Raw genomic sequence first — 21,779 nt, 5'->3', positions numbered from 1 at the left:
TTTGAATATATCAATTAAATTGTTCTTTTATTATTGTAATTGTATTTGCAACAAAGTTTATATATTAGTATAAATAGTTTAAAACAAATATTGATATTTACTCTTGACTTTTAAATGGACCTGTCTAAAAATGATTCCTTTTGACGAGTCACACTATCCACTATCACAGCAGCAGCAAGGATCGAGAGAGGCCTAGAAAACGATGTGATTTTTGTATAGAAAATAGGGGAAAATATGATTTATTAAACATAAGATTATTATAAAATACACCGGAAAGTTGAGCAAAATGTCGTCTAGAAGTGACAAACTAGGATTTTCACCACAAAAAGAAATTATTTACAACAAAGTTTTACCGTATTCTGAGTCAGTGGATGAAGAATCCAACAGCCAGATTGCGGACATAAAGGCTAATTTGGCCAGATCGGTTCAGTTGAAAGAGCTTCGACCGGGCGTAGCGTACTGGACAGCAAGGCTACATACGTAAGAATAGATAGCCTAGATTAATTTGTGAATTTTGCTTTATATAGGCTTAACTAGCACTGCAGCAGTGCCTACTACTAGAGTAGTACTAGCAAAAGGACTAGACCATCTGGTAGAAGCCTAACTAACCTAAATTCTAAAACTTAAGTAAAATAAAAAAGTATGAATGATGTCTCTTATTGATTAAAAAATTAATTTGAAAGACAAGCTATGAATTGTTATTAATCTGTATTTTTAATTAGCGGTTTAGAGATACTGTAGTAGCCTAGGCCGGATTATTATATAAACTCCTAATTAAATCTAACATAAACAAAACTAAACCTAATCCTGTAAATAATCTCTCCCAATGAGCAATCTGGGCCCTACTGTATCATCTCTTGCTTGGTCCTATGATCGTTTTCTCATTCCAGAGACATGCCGACTAACTAATATTAAATAAAAAGAATACTCATTAAATTATCTGTTTCTGAGTGTATGTACCTAATTTCATTAATATTAAGCTTAAAAACATTTTAGTTATATTGTAAAAATGCATCATACAATATACAGTATGATTGATCATTTGTATTTTTTAATGTACAGATATTTAATTCTTTATTTATTATTATGACTTGCAGGAATTAAATATCTGCCAGTAATTTTGTTTACTCTACTAGTAAATAAAATATGTAAGCAATGTTTCTATTGGTGCATTGCTACTACAGGTCATTTATGAGGTCATGACTGAGCAATTTTGAAGCTCTCTAGGGTATTCCAGAATCTACATTCAGGTTTAGGATTAGAAAATTAGTGGTGCATATCAATGATAAGGACGGAATACTGTGATATTTCCAAAATAGATTGGCCTTTGTCATTAAGATATCGTAGATAATAAAGTTTTATTATGCCTCGATTGTTCCCAATAATAAAAACATAAACCCTTCGTACAAGAGTTATTGTTTATTATTATAATATAATATTTATTAAATTTTATTATTTTAAATTTGGGTCTCGGGATAATATTGTTTTATAGGTAACTTTATTTGCAGATCACATTCAATTTACTGATACTGTACGAATGGTTTATTCCTGTGTTTCCCACTCATCCACCCGACCCTCAAAATATTGTTGAAATAAAATAAAAATGATTGTCTGTTTTTCAGGTACATCAATCTGTATGGTCGAAAGTTTAGCAAAGCTGACCATTTAGCATTTATTCAGCTTTACCATGAACTCATTACGATTCCTGATCTGGAGTTTAAACTTGTTGAGAGTTTTTCAAAGACTCTAAATGTTCTTCTCAAGTATGTAAATTAAATTATTGTTTATGAATATTAAACCAAACTACTTAAATTTTATACTATCCGACTGTAGTAAACTTCTAATTACTTTACTGTTTATATTTAATGAATTTCTTTAAGCTCTGTTTACACTATCAAACTTTATGTGACAAAAAATGTGATGTGCCCATTTACTGTATGGACATGATGATGTCATATCACGACCATATTTAAACATATCACTACTTTATTGTGGCACATTTTTTTGTCAAACTAGTTTGATAGTGTAGACAGAGCTTAAGATCTCACAAACTAACTAGCAAATTCCTTGTATGCTTTAATAATATATGAGTATTCTATTTGATAGGAAACGTAATATTTTATCCAGAGACGACCTAGTATTGCCATGGCGACCACTTTACGAGTTGGTAAAGCGTATTCTTTACTCATCTTATGAACAGTTGGGAATGCAATGGATTCCAGGGTGAGTATACATGTACCACAGTCTGTGCTACTGATTATATGTATTATGACTTCATTGGTCTAAATCCTCATCCGAGGTAGTTGCTTAGCCAGACTTGCTTTCCTCTGATACCAGAACTGATTTCATTCAATGATCTTATTGGTGGCAGTTTACAACATAGTCACTGAGTTAACCAATTTTAACAAGAAAATCTGCTATTTTGTAAAGTCTACAGTAAATATTAACTATATACAGTACCTGTAGTTATGTTTGATTCTCTGTACTTTATTTTTATTGACATCCTACTAAATGTATTGTATTGTTCTTCCAGATCTATTGAAGGCTGTTTAAAGAATTTGGTACAAAGTGCAAGGGTGTAAGTTTTACAATGCCCTTTTAGGTATAATCTCATAAATAAGAATGATATAAAGTTCTATCTACACTATCAAACTTTATGTGACAACAAAATATGATATGCCCATATATGGACACCATATTTTGGCATATCACTACCAATTTTGGGCATATTACTACCATATTTAAGCACATTACACTTTTTTTGTCTAACTAGTTTCATAGTATAGACATAGCTTATACTTATAATGCATACAGTTAATAAAACAGAAAAATGAACCCAAAAAATGAAATGCGCATAATAAGACTACAAAACAGCTTTGATTCTGCCTAATGTTGTAATGAGACTAACCAAATTTAACAATTTAATATTTTTTGTAGGTATTTTTCTGATGAATCAACGCAGGAGATGCTGGATGAATGGCGCCCTCTTATGTGTCCGTTTGATTACACAATGGAGGTTGCGATAACTTACTTTGTGTCGTTCTTACCAACGACGTTACCACCAGAGAAACATCACATGGGCTTTAAGTGAGTATTCCCATTATCAGAATTTGCTGGGGAGAATTTCCAGTTGCTAAGCTTCAATTGATTTTCATCTAATAATTGTTTATTTTTTTGCAGACTTTGGATAGATGAGTTTTTACAAATTTGGGATAGTTATCATAATTCACCACAATGGGAAGGGGTAAGTATTTTACAGTAGTGACATTATAACAAAAAGTACAACATGTGAATAAAAAAAATCATACTGGTAGAGTGTCAGAATAACATATTTTGCTTATTTTTCAGACATTGTTAGAATTATTTGCAAGAGTTGCTGAAGATAACATTGGGTATATTGACTGGAAACCTTACATTGAGAAAGTTAGTATCTAGGTGTCCTAGGTTCATAGTACTATTCAAAATGTCATCTATAAACCAGTTTCAGACAAATTGACATACGTTCACTTTTTTTTATTTCTTCACTAGTTTTTGACGTGTTACTTAAGAGGTTTCAACCTGCCTGTGGGTTCAAAGAAGTTACAAGTCGCACGTCGCACAAAAGGTTACGCAAATGGTGTCATGGCAACACTCATCGCCGCAATGATGGTTGGTTTATTTTTATATTTGTCATTTTATCAAATTGAAGAATTCTAATGTTTTTTTATCAGCCCTGTTAAGTTTTGTCTACACTATCAAAGTTTATGTGAAAAAAAAAATGTGATGTGCCCGTATATGGACATGGTGATGTCATATCACTACCATATTTAAGCATATCATTACCATATTTGGGCACATCACACTTTTTTTGTCCAACTAGTTTGATAGTGTAGACAGAGCTTTAGTCTATATTGTTCATCGGTAGTAAACATGTGTCTATGATGAATTGATTATTTGTTAAGTTTAAATTCTGTTGTATCTTTTATACAGGGAAAAGATCAAGAAGCATTAACCCATCTAAAGACGTTCTTCAAAGCCGTTGAATCGTTCTTTCACCCATCAAATGCGGGAAAATTTACGGTAAGTTCAACTATCTTATTAACTACGTTTGAAAATTAACCAAAATAAATAGTGAGAATGGGTACAGTACTTCCTACATATGTTTACACACTGGAATAGCATCATGAGGTAATTTCCCGAATGATCGTAAAATCAAACGGTATTTAGTCATAAATCCGCTGACATCATATTGCCGTTGTTGTTTTAATTATATGTTTTTAATATTTATTTTGTCAGTTCAAGTTACAGCGGGTACTCCACAAAATCCCTCAAGCATTTATAAATCGTCTACACAGGTAAATCAAGTATTTTTTTAAATGATATAATATAAATCCTTTGATGTGAAATTGGGTGAATTGTTGTTCAAAATGTAATGGATAAATTTTGTATGAAAAAATCTCTTATTTTTTGGAAAACTTAATACCCCAGGGCTTCTTAAGTGAGAGTCAGTACTATCATGTACTATAGATACCACTTTATGAGATTATGAGAGAAAACAAGTTTTTTATTAAGAGGAATTTTATTGAGGGTATTTATCAGGAGACCATTTACTCATTTTAATTTTTTCACTATTTATTTATACAGAGAGCGATATGCACCTGAATCTTGGCAAAATCGTATCCCAGAAGACTACAGGCTGACTGAGAGTGATATTACGATGTTTGTAGAGGCTTTCAAACCTGTTATTTTCCTGGCTATCTTCAGTAAAATGGGACACCTTGATGCTGCTGTGGGCCTACAGTGCCTGTCACTTGTTAGACCTGAGCTTGTTATACCACAACTCCTTGAAAAGTAAATACTTTACTAAGAATGCAAACAAAATTTATTTATACTGTAATATTAGATTATATTGTATTTGGTGTGGTTTAAATTTATTTAGGGAACTTAGATTTTTATACCCTTTTTAGGAAAATCAAATCAGACCCAACAATTCTCTCATAATTATGACATCATTTCAGGACGTATGCAGCGTTGGAAACGCTCACTGAGCCACATCAACTGACTGCAACCCTGAGCTGTGTGGTATCAGTTGCACGATCCATGTTGAAGGGCCGCAAGCGGTTTCCTGAGGGCCCCACTCATGTATTGCCACTGATGATGGCGGTCTTGCCTGGCATTGATCCTAATGATTTTATCAAGTGTATGGTAAGTGCAATAAGACCAAATATCTTCTCAAAATAATATAGATTCTTAAGTTTATCTTTATTGTGTATTTTTATATATGTTAATTCACATAGAGATGCTATTACAATATACAGTGAACTTGTGAATTATCTTGACCAAGCCACTTAGATTTTGTCCCCAGTAGCCCACCATAGTTATTATGTTTAACCAGCCTTTCTATCTGCCATTAGATAACATTTCAAGCCATCTCAACGTTCGTAGCCCTGGTACCCTTAGTTGACTGTTCACAAGCTCACTTGCACTGGACGGATCTGACGGAGCAGGAACGTGAACTTTGCTCAGCGACAGCAGCATTTGAAGACTTCATCACGCTCTTTATGGAAAGGTATTTATTAAAATGTATTTCCATACACATCTGGCACTTTAAAGAAACTAGTACATCTTTTGAGACAGGTAGGGTTTCACTGGTGTACTAGTACACACAGCCTAGAAGATATTGACGGACGTCTTTCAGGCTATAGTGTGTTTTCTGCTATCATAATCCAAATCAATAAAATAAAAATAAATAACAAATTTAGTTGGTTATGAAATGTAATAAGAAATAAACATATGTTTCTAAACGCAGTCTTGAAAATTCTTAACTACAGACAAGTTTTGATTGGAAGGACACAAAATCATTACATCATCCTCATGATTATAATACATTTTTTGCAGATGTTTCATACTGATAGAGAACAGCACATTTGAACACACCACATCACAAGACTCTACTCAAGCCAAGGTGAACCGGCAGGAGAACCTTGTCGAGGTAGGGCTGGCATCCACCTTCAGTACCATGCTCAACCAGTGTTCTCCTCAAATCTATCAGGTAATTAAAGTTTGATAGTGTAGACAGAGCTTTAGTGGCTTGACTCTAAGCATTTCAATCATCTATTTTTCCCTTGGCCTTCTCATATTTTTCACTATTTTACAGGTTGCGTTGGACAAGCTGTTTCGCTACATGTCATCCCGAGTGTTTGAAACCAAAGTAGCGGGCAAAATGTTGGCAAGTTTGTGTAGATCTACTGTGAAGGTTAGTACTAAGAGAGGTCACCATTTCTAAGAAAGGTCACTATTTGAAGACCCTCTAAAATTTTGGCAATATATAATTTCCATCCTGCTCTTCATTTGATATTTCTTTGATTTCTTTCTAGTTTAGGTTTATAAAATTACTGACCTAATTTAAAAAATAAGGCTGCTGTAAAATGTGTTTTCCAGGAAGTGTTGTGGTAGTACTATTTTTATAATTTTTTTTAAGGTAAACCCAACAAAAGCACTGAGCAAGTTCATCCCTCACTGTAGCCGTATTGTGTTGTCACTGACGTCATCAGAAGAGGTACAGAATGAAGTGGAGCTTGACAATGAACTTCTATTTAACCTTCAAGTGTTGTCAGAGGTACTTGGCTTCATTCTTAGTTGTTCTTTTTATATTTATCATTAAGCTTTATATTGCCCTAATGCCTATTACCATAGTATGATGTATCGTTATATTATCATAATCATCAGTATCATTATCATCATTGTCATCATCTTAATTATCATCAGTATCATCATCGTTGTCATCGTCATCATTATCATCAGTATCATCAACATCATCATCATCAGTATCTTCATCATCTTCATCATCACTAGTATCATCATCAAAATTATCATCATTATCATTATCATCATCATCATCACTATCATCATTATCTTCATCATCATCATCTTCATCATCACTAGTATCATCATCATCATTATCATCATCATCATTATTATCATTATCACTATCATCATTATCTTCATCATCATCATCATCTTCATCATCATCATTATCATCATTATCATCATTAGTATTATAATCTTAATCATCATTGTCACTATAATAATCATTATCTCCATCTCTTTTCATCTTAATCACACATCCAAATGCCAACTTCAAGTCAATGGCTACCAGATGTCTCTGTGAGACGGTTATTTGAACTAGTACCAGTACCATTATCATCAATATTAAAGAAATTCTACAAAAATATTATTTTTTTATTGAAATGTTTCTATATTTTAGATTGTTCGCTGTGATAGTGCAGTGCTGTTAACCTACAAGAGTACAATCTTAAAGGTTCTACGCGCCACGTTACATTTAAGATGTAAACAGGGTTACCAGTTAGCTAGTACTGTACTTAAGTACTTTCTTAAGGCTATGACAATCATCTACCCTCTAGAGTATTGCAGCAATGCTGAAGGCCTAAGTAGACCTATATCAGAGTATCTCCCAATCAGGGTAAGTAGTACTGTACTCAAGTACTTTCTTAAGGCTATGACAATCATCTACCCACTAGAGTACTGCAGCAATGCTGAAGGCCTAAGTAGACCTATATCAGAGTATCTCCCAATCAGGGTAAGTAGTACTGTACTCAAGTACTTTCTTAAGGCTATGACAATCATCTACCCACTAGAGTACTGCAGCAATGCTGAAGGCCTAAGTAGACCTATATCAGAGTATCTCCCAATCAGGGTAAGTAGTACTGTACTTAAGTACTTTCTTAAGGCTATGACAATCATCTACCCACTAGAGTATTGCAGCATTGCTGAAGGCCTAAGTAGACCTATATCAGAGTATCTCCCAATCAGGGTAAGTAGTACTGTACTTAAGTACTTTCTTAAGGCTATGACAATCATCTACCCACTAGAGTATTGCAGCATTGCTGAAGGCCTAAGTAGACCTATATCAGAGTATCTCCCAATCAGGGTAAGTAGTACTGTACTCAAGTACTTTCTTAAGGGTATGACAATCATCTACCCACTAGAGTATTGCAGCATTGCTGAATGCCTAAGTAGACCTATATCAGAGTATCTCCCAATCAGGGTAAGTAGTACTGTACTTAAGTACTTTCTTAAGGCTATGACAATCATCTACCCACTAGAGTATTGCAGCATTGCTGAAGGCCTAAGTAGACCTATATCAGAGTATCTCCCAATCAGGGTAAGTAGTACTGTACTTAAGTACTTTCTTAAGGCTATGACAATCATCTACCCACTAGAGTATTGCAGCATTGCTGAAGGCCTAAGTAGACCTATATCAGAGTATCTCCCATTTAGGGTAAGTAGTACTGTACTTAAGTACTTTCTTAAGGCTATGACAATCATCTACCCACTAGAGTATTGCAGCATTGCTGAAGGCCTAAGTAGACCTATATCAGAGTATCTCCCATTTAGGGTAAGTAGAGAGCGTGACTGTGAACACATACAGAAGATAATTTTTGTTGTTGTTTATTGATTTTCCACAAATAATACATACATTTTCTTGATAAATCATTAAATATATATAAATGTGGATGGTTGTCAAAATAAATCTAGAAATAGATTTTAAGCAGAGTCCACCATTTACAAAATAGAAAAAAAATTACAATGAGATTACAGATATGTGTCTGTGGATACCTTTTATATTATTTCTCAACTTTCAACACATTATTAGTATTAATTTGCTTATTTCTATAGCATTGGGGTACAACTGGTGATGTCGAATCCCTCAACATTCAGTGGCATATTCCAACACCAAAAGGCGTAGAGGCGGCCAAAGAATTTTTTGACATTTTCTTTCATCCAGAAATTGAAAGGATTAAAGGTTTTGTTCAAGGACAGCCTCTTAACAGGTAAATTATGTTAATATACATAAATAATAATAATAAAGTTCAATTTATATAGCGCACAAAAAAAATAGTCACTGAACAATCAACAGAAAAAAAATAGCAAAAATTGATTAATGATGAAAGTGCAAAATAAAATGTGGGATTTTAGGAGTTGTTTGACTGTGGCAAGTGATTCGGCATTACTGATTGACCATTATGTGTATTGGATTGTTCAATTGAAAGAGAATAAACATAATATTATATATTACTGAGTATAATCCCAGGAAACATGGGTATGAAATTTGGGGAATATTTTATCCAAATTTAGCTTAAATTAAATTATAGACAAGCATCGGATTATACCATTGTGATATAGGGTAGTCATTTTTTAACAGTCCCTAGGTATTATTTATTTTTACCCATGAGTATAAATAGGTACCTTATTTATTTCAGAGATGAGTTGTTGCAGTCGTTGACAATCATTCTGAACACCATTGTTGGAATGGCGTTCATTCTGCCTCGATGGAACAAGGAACCATTGGCTGACGTGTAAGTTTAATATTTCATTCATTTGTTACTTTATCCATATACAAATCATACAAAAAACAAAAAGAGAAACAATTTCACCAGAAAAATAACAATATAAGCAACTTCCACAAAACCAACCTACAATATCCTAAAATACCAATTTGCACCAATGCTGGTGTAGGTTGGATTGGGAAAGTATGGTAACTATGGTTTGAATCAGATCAGACTATTGTAACTGTCATGAATTCTGTTCTTAAAACTATGTGTGCCATAGACAAAAGTAACGTTTTCTAGACTTATGTACTTGCTTCGTTTGTTTCTAGCACGATGGCGTCCACAATTTTTAAGTTATTGTCCTGAATTGTTGGGTGTTAATACTTACAGAACACAACAAGAAAATTGATATATTATTCATGTCACAAAAGTTTATTATAATAAAATCTGTCTTGCCTGTATCTTTCATACGATATATTAAATAGCATGCCCTCTGTATTCTTTTAACATGAACCAAAATATCAAGTAGTTGGACCTCTCTCTCCGAATATAGTTTTCCCTGATATATGTTGAGAAGTACTTCACTCAGTTTCTGAAGTGCTTTCGTTATTATGTTTTGTAAAATTTTGATAAATTTTTATTGAATGCAGAAATTATTCAAGAGCTGACTACAATGAGATGCATCTTACAACTGGTGTACCTGACACTGGAGGTGTGTTCAACAACACAAGAGAGGAGGTTGCAAATCTAATGAATGACCTACAAGCGTACATGTTGCAAAATCATGCCGACGATACCAAGTCAATGCTTCACATCATTGTTGTGAGTCAACAATCAATTTTATTTATGCTTGGTTCCCACTAAAGACGCAACACAAGGACGTAACCCAATGTAAGTGAGTTGACCAATCACAAGCGATGGATTATTTGAACTGTTGCTTGTCATTGGTCAACACGCTTGCGTTTACGTTTTTGATAGTGAGAACCAAGCTTTATTCACCTTTTCCAAAGTAGAAATTAAAGCTAACTGTTTTAGGTCAAATTGCCTGTTCATAGACTTATTTATAAGAAGTCTATCTAAATTTGTTAAATACGAAACTAGTGTTGGAAAATTAAAACATAATAGGTTATCTGATGAACAGAAATATTTTTGAGAGATATTTGGATAGAAATTTGCACAGATTCACAAAGCGTACATACTTTCACATTTCTCAGAGTTTTAAATTCCACCCTGTCTATTAGTTCTCAAAATGTTACGAATAATTGTTCAGTATTCTATGATTTTATCCGAAACATTTTTTTTCTTTAAGATTTACTCTAATCTTGTGTCATACTTTGGATGCAGTAAAGAAGAATACAACTCAAGAAGCCATAGTTTTGCTTTGGTCAAGCGGTCAATGGAGGACAAGGTATGAACAATTACAAACTCTGTATATGGTCAGTTTTCAACAATGATATATTTTGAATAACAATTTTTTCATTTCTTAGACATCCAACAGCGATTTACTCACCAATTATAGGATGGATAAACTATTTTATAATTTATCGTGCTTATATAAACTAAGTCTTATTTGATTTATAGCTACGAAAAAACAAGAGGCACCTGCGACCACTTCTGATTGACAGGATTTACCTTCAGCATGACTTCCGCAGGATCAACAGTAGTAAAGGACTGTATACGGCTAATGACCGGGTCATAGTTCACAACCTTGTGACCTTGTCTACAAGTCATTACAGCGTGGTAAGATATGAAGACAAATTCTCAGCAGTTTTTATTTAGGCTTATGATTGAACCCTGGACCTTGGGATTTAAAGGCAAGCATGTTAACCACCAAGCTACAGTGCCGTCGCTGTGTTTGCTTTTAATTCAATTCATATTTATAATGCTCCGAATTCTTTCCATAAATATAAGTCCTAAGGCGCAACGCTAGAACCGCTAGCACTAGTAAATTTGTTGAAATAAATATGATTTCAGATGCCTTTTAAACAAGTCTGTAGATTTTGTATCATATTATAGACCAAATATTAAAGGGCCAACTGAGACAAGTTATCTTGTAGGTTGCTCCTCATTTTTATGCTCTATATTATTTGTATGGCATTTGATGAAATATATGTTTGTTGATTTTGAATACAGTTACAGTTTTTACATTATTTATAATATTTGTTGTTGCCTTCCTTAAAGGTACGTACTAAAGCGCAGGAGGTATTGCTACAATGTTATGATTATTATAGCGCCTCAAGGCATGACACTGTAAGCAAGGTTTTAGCAGGCTTGAAGGAGGATAAGGATATTCCACATCACCAGTTTAAGGTAAAACACACTCATCATTGTCTAATTTTTTAGCAGCTTATCTTTCTGTGTACAGTCAACTGCCATATTGCGAGTTATCTCAATTTATATATTTTTTTTGCAAAATAAATTTTTTTTTAAAATTGTATTTATTAATTTTTTTTTATTTTTATTGATTTTTTTTATATATATTTTTGTTATTTATTTATTTTTTGTATGAAATTGTTTGTAACTGATATTTATTAATTGAAGGCCTTTTGTAAAAAAAATCCTTAATCCAACTTTTTTGGCAGCTATAGATTTTATTTGTGTCAGTGAATTGTTTTGATGTTTTTTTAAATATCATTAAAATCAAATTACTACAAAATAGCCTTATTCAACTGCACATAGATACTAATTACTATTATTGTTTTGTTTTCTTCATAGGGTTCTCTGTACATAATGGTAGGGCATGGTCGTCCCCCATTTGCATGTATTCACAGGTGGAAGGTGCTACATGACTCCTGGTTGGCAATCATCCAAGCTGGACACTCGGAGAAGCCATCTATAACAGCAGTTATGGACAAACTTATGGTGAAGATACAAAAACACTTCAGCACAGTTGCAGTCAACTATCAGGTAATCTAAAGCTCTGTCTACATTATAAAAAAAATGTGATTTGCCCATATATGGACATGATGATGTCATATCGCTACCATATTTCAACATATCACTACCATATTTGGGCAAATCACACTGTTTTTGTCAAACTTTGTTTTATAGTGTAGACAGAGCTTTATATCTTTCATTTATCTTTAGCTAAAACCTATTTAAAAAAGGACAGTTCATCATCAAATTGAAGAATTCTAATGTTTTTTTATCAGCCCTGTTAAGTTTCAGACCTGTAAAATACATTGCTAGTTTTATTTAATATTAATAAATATAATCTAATTTGCATATTTTCCATCTAATTTGCATAATGTCCATCTGCAGTGGAATTTATTATGTATTGCATATAATGCTACCATAATTAAATTGAGTTGCATATTTTAACCACAGGTTAGGTAAGCATAATTTGCATAGTATTCAACCTAATTTGCATATTTTTCAGGTAACTGATGAATGTTTAAAGGCCGTTGATCCACTGCTTGATTCTGCAGCGGTCCCAGCAGCAAGCAAACCTGGGCTATCACCAGATGAATTGAAAGAAGCTACGATATGGCTTGAAGGAAGGAACCAAGAAAATACTAGGTATGTATTAAGATTTCAGTAGTCTAGGATTTGAATTTGAGTGGAATAGTACTTTATTTTTAAGTATTTTGTATATCATTGCATTTTTATGTGAGTGATTGTGCCTGTCATGAATTGAAGGACCAAATAAATCTGAATCTTTATAGCTCTTATATACATTTTTTTTTCTGTTTTTTACAGGATTTATAACAATTTAGTGGAATCTCTTGTTAACCTAATTGAAGATGGTAATCTGTAAGTTATTATTTTATATTCTTATTTACGTTTTTAAAATATGAATTTATAAGTGAATACTAATGTTTTATTTTTTTAACTCTGACTAAAATAGGAAAAGAAAAATACAATGCAATTATATATTGATAATAGGTCAGAGAATGAATGCAGATGCCTGGAGAGATAAAGACAAACACCTTGTGGGCGAGCCTTAAAAAAAATAAATAAATTAAAATATTAATAAATAAATATAGAAAAAAAATAACTAAAAATATTAATAAATAAATATAAAAAAAAAATAAATAAAAAAATAAAGATACAATATTAGTGTAATCATGTGTTTTTTTCACATAATATATCAATATTCTTTTCTATTGTTTATGATAGACGTTGGAAGTTTTCCCAACTGGCACTAGGGTTTCTAGGATTGCTTATACGGACGGACATTCCATTCCCACCGAGTGGTGTTCGTCTTATGGTCAATAGTCTAGTTCACGAAGCATTAACGGTTCGCAAGGTAACTTTTTTTTAATTTTCTAGATGCCAAGATAATACTTAAAAAACAAACTTATAAAAAATAAATATAAAAACATTTCTTAATTAAACATTATGTTTTATTTCTCAATAGATTGCTATCGCTACAGTAGGTGCAATTTTAAAACAGCAAAAGCGGCCTCACAAAAAGATGGTCATAGACCCAGCTGCCCAGGCATTATCAACATCATCTGCATCAGACGGAGGATTGAACCCAGGTGTTCGTTCTGATAATACATGGCACCACTACGATTGTACACATCCACCCACCAAAGATGAATGGGAGAAGATGGTGTTTGTTGAAAAAACACACTGGGGTTATTACCAGTGGCCAAAGTAAATGTTTTGCTTGTTTTATCAACATACCACAAATAATCAAATTGCCTGGAAGTCAATGGTTTTTGCTTTAATTTTGTGGGTTTTTTTATTAACTTGATTAAAACTGTGAAATGGCCTATTCAAAATCTTTTTTTAAAATTGATTTTTATTTTTTATGTTTTTGGGGTACAATACATCTTTAAAATTCATTTATAATTAATTATTTCAGGTCATTTGAAGTATATGCACCAATGAGTGAACAGCCTAAGCTAGGAAGAAGTATAGAAGAGTTATCACCAGTAAGTATGCTCCTACTTCATTTCAAAGCCACACATTTTAACAGTTGATAAATGAATATGTTTAATAAAATATATATATACAATAAACAGAACAGGCATAGAACATGAATTCTAAACCACCTGGTGATACACTGAAATTTTAATTAATAAATAATTTATTAATAATTAACGATTAAGATAAGGAAATCTGTGAAAATAAGAATAAGTAATCACCTGGGTAGAATGCATGATACACAGAGGTAGAGCTAAATAAAATAAAACGACTTCATATTTAGTCATCATCTTGTATCGTTTTATTTTATATACAATATGTATATTTATAATATTACTTTTAGGGGGAACTTGCAATATACACAGCTTTCAGCGATGCAGATTTTGTAGAACGCTTAATACGTTTCTTGTCGCTAGAAGAACGCAAGGGAAAGGACAAATTCCAAAGTAAACGTTTCACACTCTTTAAGGTCAGTGTTATAATTGTTTGTTATTGTTTGAATATTTATACTACCTGATTGTGCATCAGGCATGACTTAAACCCAGGAACAACTGGATTTAGGCATCAATAGCACCAACCTACCACTCCATTCATTTAGTGTCTATTGAATTTTCTTTTTGTTATTTTTTTTTACGTGAGCGGTATGTGCGCTATATAAATCTATATTATTATTATTATATTGTTTGATATTACATTGTAGTTTAAGATAAAATCCATCAAGCATGTCTTGAACCCAGGAACATCTGGATTTAGGCATCAATAGCACCAACCTACCACTCCATTCATTTAGTGTATATTGAATTTTTTTTTTATTGGAGCATTATGTGCGCTCTATAATTCCATATTATTATTATTATTGTTATTAATTGTTATTGTTATTATTATAATGATACAATACTCCATTGCAGGGATTGTTTCGTAATTTTGATGATGCGTTTCTACCGGTTCTTAAGCCTCATCTTCAAAGACTCTCGGAGGACACTCAGGAAAGCAGCCAACGATGTCTTTCTGAAATTGTATCGGCTCTTATTAGAGGCTACAAGCACTGGCCATATGAAAAGGTAACGTACGGCTGAACTTGTTATATTACAATAACAAATGTATCGTGTATATAAGATCATTGGTTATCAGAGAGGTAAAAAAAAATGTGATGTGCATATATATGGACATGATGATGTCATTTCACTACCATATTTGGGCATGCCACTACCATATATGGTCACATCACACTTTTTGCATACCTTGATGGTGTAGACAAATCTTAAAGGTTCTTTCACCTATAATCTGATTCTCTTTATATCATTGCTTATTTGTTTTTAATTATTGTTATTTCATTTCCAAAAACACAAACAATTGGCCACAAGCTCTGGCAACAATACCAAAAAAAATTATCAAAGTTTATCATTGTTTTGTGTGTGTTTTATTTCATTTTTTCTGTAATCAAATAGAGGCTGATTTTTGCTTATGAGTCCAATATACAAACAAAAACGTTCGGAATAGCAACTAAAATAGATGCTGTTTATTAATATAGATTGAGAAGCTATGGGAGTTCTTAGTGCCAATTCTTCGGACAGTACTCGGTCAAATGACAGTGGAGACGATAAGAGACTGGAACACTTGCTTCACTGCCGCCAGTGAGAGCCGTGACCCTCGTAAACTCTACTGGCTGTTAGAGACACTCATGGAAAGCCCCATCAGAGGAGACGGTGGCTCGTTCAGTGATGCCAGCCGACTGTTTGTCTTACAAGGCTGTCTAATACAGCAGGAGTGGAGAGTACCAAGCCTACTTCATAGGTTGTTAGCCTACCTTGAGCAACACCTTACACACACTTATAAGAATGTACGGGATAGAGTTGGAAAGTAAGTAACTGGCCGGTGCATCTGCAGTAACATACAAATTTAGACTTGTGCATTATTTGTTTATAAAATGGGCTTATGAACTAATTTCACTTATACCTTTTTGGGTGAAGACACCTTGGCCTTGCCTAGAAAGAAGTTAAACTCATTTCTGTGCGTCTGATTGGCTACATCCTTGAACCTATGTTATAATATAATGTTAACACTGGTCAACTCCTATTCAGGGGACGCTTATTAATGACACTTTACTAGTATTTATTATATGATTACTTTATAGTTGCTCTATTAAACGCGCTAGTTAATTAAATACTCCTTTGCTTTGCAGTGTCTTGTCCTGGATTTTCCTGTTTGATTACACAATGCCTAATGGAAATGTAACTACTTCTCCACACACACAAGAATTTGCTTCCAAGTTACTACCCAGGCTAACGGCTTTAAAAAAGCTGGTGATAGAGGGTGGTGCATCAGCGAGCAACATGGAAGTGATGGAAGTGCAATCAAGTGAAGATGAAGCCAGACAAGATATAATTAAGCTTAGTAAAACAGGTACATCACATTTCTGGTCAAACTGTTCATATCAATAAGGCCATCTCAGACAGCGTTGAGAAAGTTAATCATTTTTAATGTTCTCGCAAGACTTGTCTCATCGGGATTCAGCTCAGACAGCACTGGCGAGTCAAGATGTTTTGTTAGGCTCCATCGTACAATTCTGTCTTAGTTAGCCTTAAGGCATGTGCAGGTTATTCTGACTCAATGTCATACATGATATCTAATGTGTATAAAATGTATATCATACAGTACTGCCTCTGTGGTACATTATAAGTTTAACTTGTTTTCATACTGTATTGATGCAAAAAATGACCAGGGTAATAATGTTCAGCGCTTAGAGGTTACACAACATTAGGTGCTATATAAATCCAGGATATTATTATTATTATTATTAATGTTGTAAACTTTATACACCAATAATTTACTTGTTTCAATATAGTAATGAAATGGTTGATTGGCAGTATAGGAAAAATGTTTTCGCATGTAACACCTGAAATGCTGCAGTTTTTACCAATGGTAAGTATCTTTTTGTTTTTTTCATAAATGTAGAGAGCGATTAAGACAGTGGAACCATAATCGAGGCTCACTCGCTCCATGCTTCTGGTGGTAGAACAAGTATTTTTGGATAAGGACTATAAACCATAGGTCCAGTGTATGCATATTGCTCGTGGACAGACATAATGGCCCCGTAGTTGGCTGCCGATGACACGATATGACCCTTAGGGGAGAAGAATGTTGTTCAAAAGGTGTAACATCTAAGTCCACAGCGCTCTGATCTTCATGAAATACCGCTATATAAATGTTGCACTACATTACATAGAGACTTTCAATGCTGCAGTATTTGTACAGTTTAGACCTTATACATTCAAGATTCTGTAGTAAATTTTTTACATGTATTTTTGCATAGCTTGCACCTCTAGAGACGGTAGAATCGGACGAAGAACTGAGTGAGTTAGCGTGTCTGACGTTAGCCTGCATGGCACAAAGCCTCATGCCCTCTCATATTATTCCACATGCGATAAAGGCTCTGGAACAGGTTAGTAAATGAGTAACATTTTAAAGTACATGCTTTTAGCTTACCAGTAGGCTAAAGCATGTAGAAATAACTTTCTCATTGGCTAATGCTTAGTTTAGTTCCCACAAAGACGTAATACAACGTAAGTGACCAATTACAAGCGATGGAGTATTCAAACTGTCACTTTTGTCAGTGGTCATCTTGCTTGTGTTGCGTCTCTAGTGGCTGAAAGTAAATCGTGGTTCTCACTAGCAATGCACCGCAACGTAAGAAAATTCCAATAATTGTGTTTGCCACTGCCTGCGTGAAATCAAACCTGCATATTTTGCGTCAAAGTTGGCTTCCATGGACTGACCAGGTTCACCCTGCATAGTTGGCTACACTCTGCACTTTCCAGTGTTCTTGGCTTGTATCATTGCGTGAAATCAAACTGATTTGATTTCCCGTAGCTATGTTTGCAGCACTGATGCGTTGTCGGTTCCCACTTGTGATAACACCATAAAGTACTTTGCATCGATACATCACTGCGATACGTGCTAGTGGGAACCACGCTTACACGCACTTTGGCTCACAGTAAGCAAAGAATGTGGCAACCAACATACTGACCTATGTTCTTTTTTTCAGGTTGCTATTGGTACTTCTTGGCATGGTAAATGTAGCATGCTACAATACATGCAAGTGATGATCTTCTACAACCTGTATGCCATCAGTCAGCCACAGTATGTTGAACAAATTAAGAACCTCATTGTTGGCCTACTGAAAGATGAGCGTCTTGAGGTAATTAGCATATATTCAATGTTTTCATTACTTACTTGCTTATCATTACTCCAGTTATACATATAAATGAATAGTATTATTTTACAATAACAGGTACGTGAAGCAGCCGCTACAACACTGAGTGGCCTATTTCACTGCGGATTCTTTAAGATGGACTCCCAACTCCAGAAAGACTTTGAGAAGTTATGTAAGACAAAGCTGCCTGCAAAGAGACTAAGACTTCAGGATCCACAGTTTAATGCAGAAGGTATTTACCATTCAATGAATAATACATGCAGTAGCCTAACATTCAACTTTTAACCTGTAAGTTCTCCTGACCTTTGAACTTTGACCCCTGTAATGTTTTGTCTTTTCTCTTTAGCTTTCTATTCTTCTATCATACAACGTCATGCTGGTGTACTTGGACTAAGTGCCTGCATACAATCGTGTCCGTACGATGTCCCTATCTGGATGCCACAGATCCTTATGGACTTGACTGACCATCTCCATGACCCACAGCCAATAGAGGTAAACAGTTTGTTTCATAAAGGGTTAAATATTTTATACAATAAATAACATTTAAAATAAACTTCATCTGTTAAAACTTATTTCTTATTTTCCCACAGTTAACTGTTCGAAAGACTTTCTCAGATTTTAGACGGACACACCACGACAACTGGCAGGAGCACAAGCAACAGTTTACGGATGATCAATTGGTAATTTTGACTGATCTACTTGTATCACCGTGCTATTACGCATAGGACTCAATGAAAATGCAGGTCATTCATATGACCTCATTGGTTATGCATCAATGGATAGGTCATTGACCATTTCCCATGACCTCATTGGTTATGCATCAATGGCCAATTGGTAATTTTGACTGATATACTTGTATCACCGTGCTATTATTCATAGACGTCAATGAATATGCAGGTCATTCATATGACCTCATTGGTTATGCATCAATGGCCGATTGGTAATTTTGACTGATATACTTGTATCATCATGCTATTATTCATAGACGTCAATGAATATGCAGGTCATTCACATGACCTCATTGGTTATGCATCAATGGCCAATTGGTAATTTTGACTGATATACTTGTATCATCATGCTATTATTCATAGACGTCAATGAATATGCAGGTCATTCATATGACCTCATTGGTTATGCATCAATGGCCGATTGGTAATTTTGACTGATATACTTGTATCATCATGCTATTATTCATAGACGTCAATGAATATGCAGGTCATTCATTTGACCTCATTAGTTATGCATCAATGAATTTGTTTTTATCCTATTGGTTATTATGCACTGGGTCATTGGTTGGTTATGGTTAATTTAACTCTTCCCTGACTTCGGTAAACCTTGATACCAGTTACTCATGAATATTCATGAATATGATAATCTTTGTTTTGGTTTATTGGTAAAATGTTATCATGCATTAATTAGCAAAGAGATCATTTGCTGTGATAATTTTGTATTATTTATACTTAATTTAACTCAAACTGTGTTGGGTATGGAGCGGTAACATGTTTTAAACCAATTTTATCACTTAAAAACAGTTACAATATTTAATAATTATTTTATTAATATTTATTATATTATTAAAGGTTTTAAATTACATAATTTTTTAATGTAAAACTAATAATAATGAGTAAATTTAAAGGAACTCTCATCAAATCTGCAATTACATATTAAAGAATGAAACAATGGTAAAATACTTGTTTAGGTTCTAGATAGCGATTTTGCTTAAGTAAAAAGAAACACATTTAGGCACACCTGGCGTGTCATACTTATATTTGAGAAAACATCCGCAAGCTTGTAAAGAAATGCTAAAAACAAATAATATAAACTTGGCTATGTATAGTAATATTCCAAACTATTCTGGTATGAAAACTACGCAAGGATTTGAACCTGTGCTGTTTGTCGAACAAGCTAAGCACCAATCTATAGTGCCACTACACAGTTTGGGACTTGTATGTAATGTAAACTATTATTCAGAGTACCCTGTAATGATTTAACTTGCTACTTAATATGCAGTGATATATATTTTAATCTTTGGAAACTACTACTAGAGGCGGATCCAAATGATTAATTGCAGAAGTTTGCTTGGTTTTTGGAGATATTGAGGCGAAGTGAAATAATAATACTACTGTACTATTAAAGATGTATTGTCCCCCAAAAACATGAAAAATGAAGATTAATTAAATCAGACTTGAAATAGGTTATTTTGTAGTTTTAATAAAGTGAATCACTTCCGTAGAAAAAAAAAAAAAAAATTTTGTTTTCACTTATAAAATAACATGATTAATGGTTAAATTCAACCAAAAATCCATTTGCTGGCAGCCAATTTGACTATTTTTTGCTTTAAATTCCATTTTTTTCAGGGTAAATACATTTTTGGTAATCCAATTTTTGCTCGAAGTCAATAACTATTGTGTGACATTAAAATGGCATATTAAACAAAAAAATTTTCAGGGGGACAATACATCTTTAAAGCGCACATACCACCGATGATTCTCAGTTATGAGATAATAATCGCAATTTCAAATAAATAAAGCGAATTATTTACATTTGCTAATTATTATTTGGTTGAACAATCAATCGTGTGTTGGTTGTTTATTCCTTAGAAATGATGTTTTTCTTTAGTTTGTGTTTCTAAAAAATAATTTTGTACAATTTGGCAATTTCTTTTTTATATACAATATAGATAAATCCAATATGTACTAGAACGAATACTTTCTTTTACATATTGAATTAGAAAAGAGTGTATAAAATGATTGTACAGTGTTCATTTAATAATAGAATAAAAAGTGGATTTTAAAACCGTAAACTTATCACAATGTATTACGTTTTGCCGTTTAGTTAACCTTGGCTCCCACTAGGGCCGTGTTTTCACAGCCAAAAACTAACCCATAATTAAACGATAAAAATTAACTGATAATTAACCGATAAACTGCCTGTGGAAACGGAGTTTAACCCGATTCCACTCGAGCACTAGTGGGAACTAAGCTTTATTTATTAATCTCTAGGAATTAGTTGTGGAAGAGGAGTGGTGTATGGAATCACCTTTTTTCACAACTCCATCCACCACCTCATACATCAAATCAACTAATATATTTTCGCTTGGGTAATAGAATGCTGCTAAAAGGCGTGCGTATATCGGCGCGGATGGTGGGCGTCATGCTTGTATGATGAACGGTGTCGGTTCAATCATTGTAAAGGAAGTTAGTGTACGGTTGTTTCTCATCGCTACCCAGGCTGGTGAACCCTACTCGTCATGTTTAAGAACTAAATAAACAAATTCGCATTTGCTTATGATATATATTAGCGTAAAGGGTAAGACATTATAGTGGAACTTAAGATAACAAATCAGGTTTAAACCAGAT

The 21,779-nt window shown here is 33.6% G+C and overlaps 1 protein-coding gene across 1 annotated transcript; it reads left to right on the top strand.

Moving 5' to 3' along the window:
* Positions 1-97: 97 nt before the first annotated feature.
* Positions 98-21,223, top strand: LOC140059885 (proteasome activator complex subunit 4-like). The gene is made up of 39 exons (XM_072105861.1): positions 98-480; positions 1,623-1,763; positions 2,107-2,223; positions 2,534-2,578; positions 2,938-3,087; positions 3,181-3,244; positions 3,349-3,423; positions 3,529-3,648; positions 3,970-4,059; positions 4,276-4,334; positions 4,624-4,830; positions 4,998-5,184; positions 5,394-5,548; positions 5,878-6,031; positions 6,137-6,235; positions 6,461-6,598; positions 7,247-7,462; positions 8,680-8,834; positions 9,264-9,359; positions 9,983-10,154; positions 10,642-10,740; positions 10,914-11,072; positions 11,514-11,642; positions 12,048-12,239; positions 12,712-12,851; positions 13,032-13,085; positions 13,452-13,581; positions 13,693-13,934; positions 14,146-14,215; positions 14,551-14,676; positions 15,116-15,268; positions 15,739-16,067; positions 16,390-16,610; positions 17,053-17,129; positions 17,521-17,649; positions 18,253-18,405; positions 18,499-18,652; positions 18,767-18,912; positions 19,011-21,223. Exons 1-39 carry the CDS (start codon positions 287-289, stop codon positions 19,143-19,145), a joined length of 5,472 nt encoding a protein of 1,823 aa, XP_071961962.1. The 5' UTR covers positions 98-286; the 3' UTR covers positions 19,146-21,223.
* Positions 21,224-21,779: the final 556 nt, after the last annotated feature.

The sequence above is a fragment of the Antedon mediterranea genome, chromosome 10, assembly GCF_964355755.1.
Source record: "Antedon mediterranea chromosome 10, ecAntMedi1.1, whole genome shotgun sequence".
Classification (NCBI taxonomy): Eukaryota; Metazoa; Echinodermata; class Crinoidea; order Comatulida; family Antedonidae; genus Antedon; species Antedon mediterranea.
This window is presented reverse-complemented; position numbering and strand designations above follow the sequence as displayed.

What these genes read in the sequence shown, in the direction of transcription:
- LOC140059885 (XM_072105861.1), top strand. Translation starts at nt 287, where the DNA reads ATGTCGTCTAGAAGTGACAAACTAGGATTTTCACCACAAAAAGAAATT. An exon ending in GGAATGCAATGGATTCCAGG is followed by an intron (nt 2,224 to 2,533) that starts GTGAGTATACAT and finishes TTGTTCTTCCAG; the next exon opens with ATCTATTGAAGGCTGTTTAA. An exon ending in AGGAACCAAGAAAATACTAG is followed by an intron (nt 12,852 to 13,031) that starts GTATGTATTAAG and finishes TGTTTTTTACAG; the next exon opens with GATTTATAACAATTTAGTGG.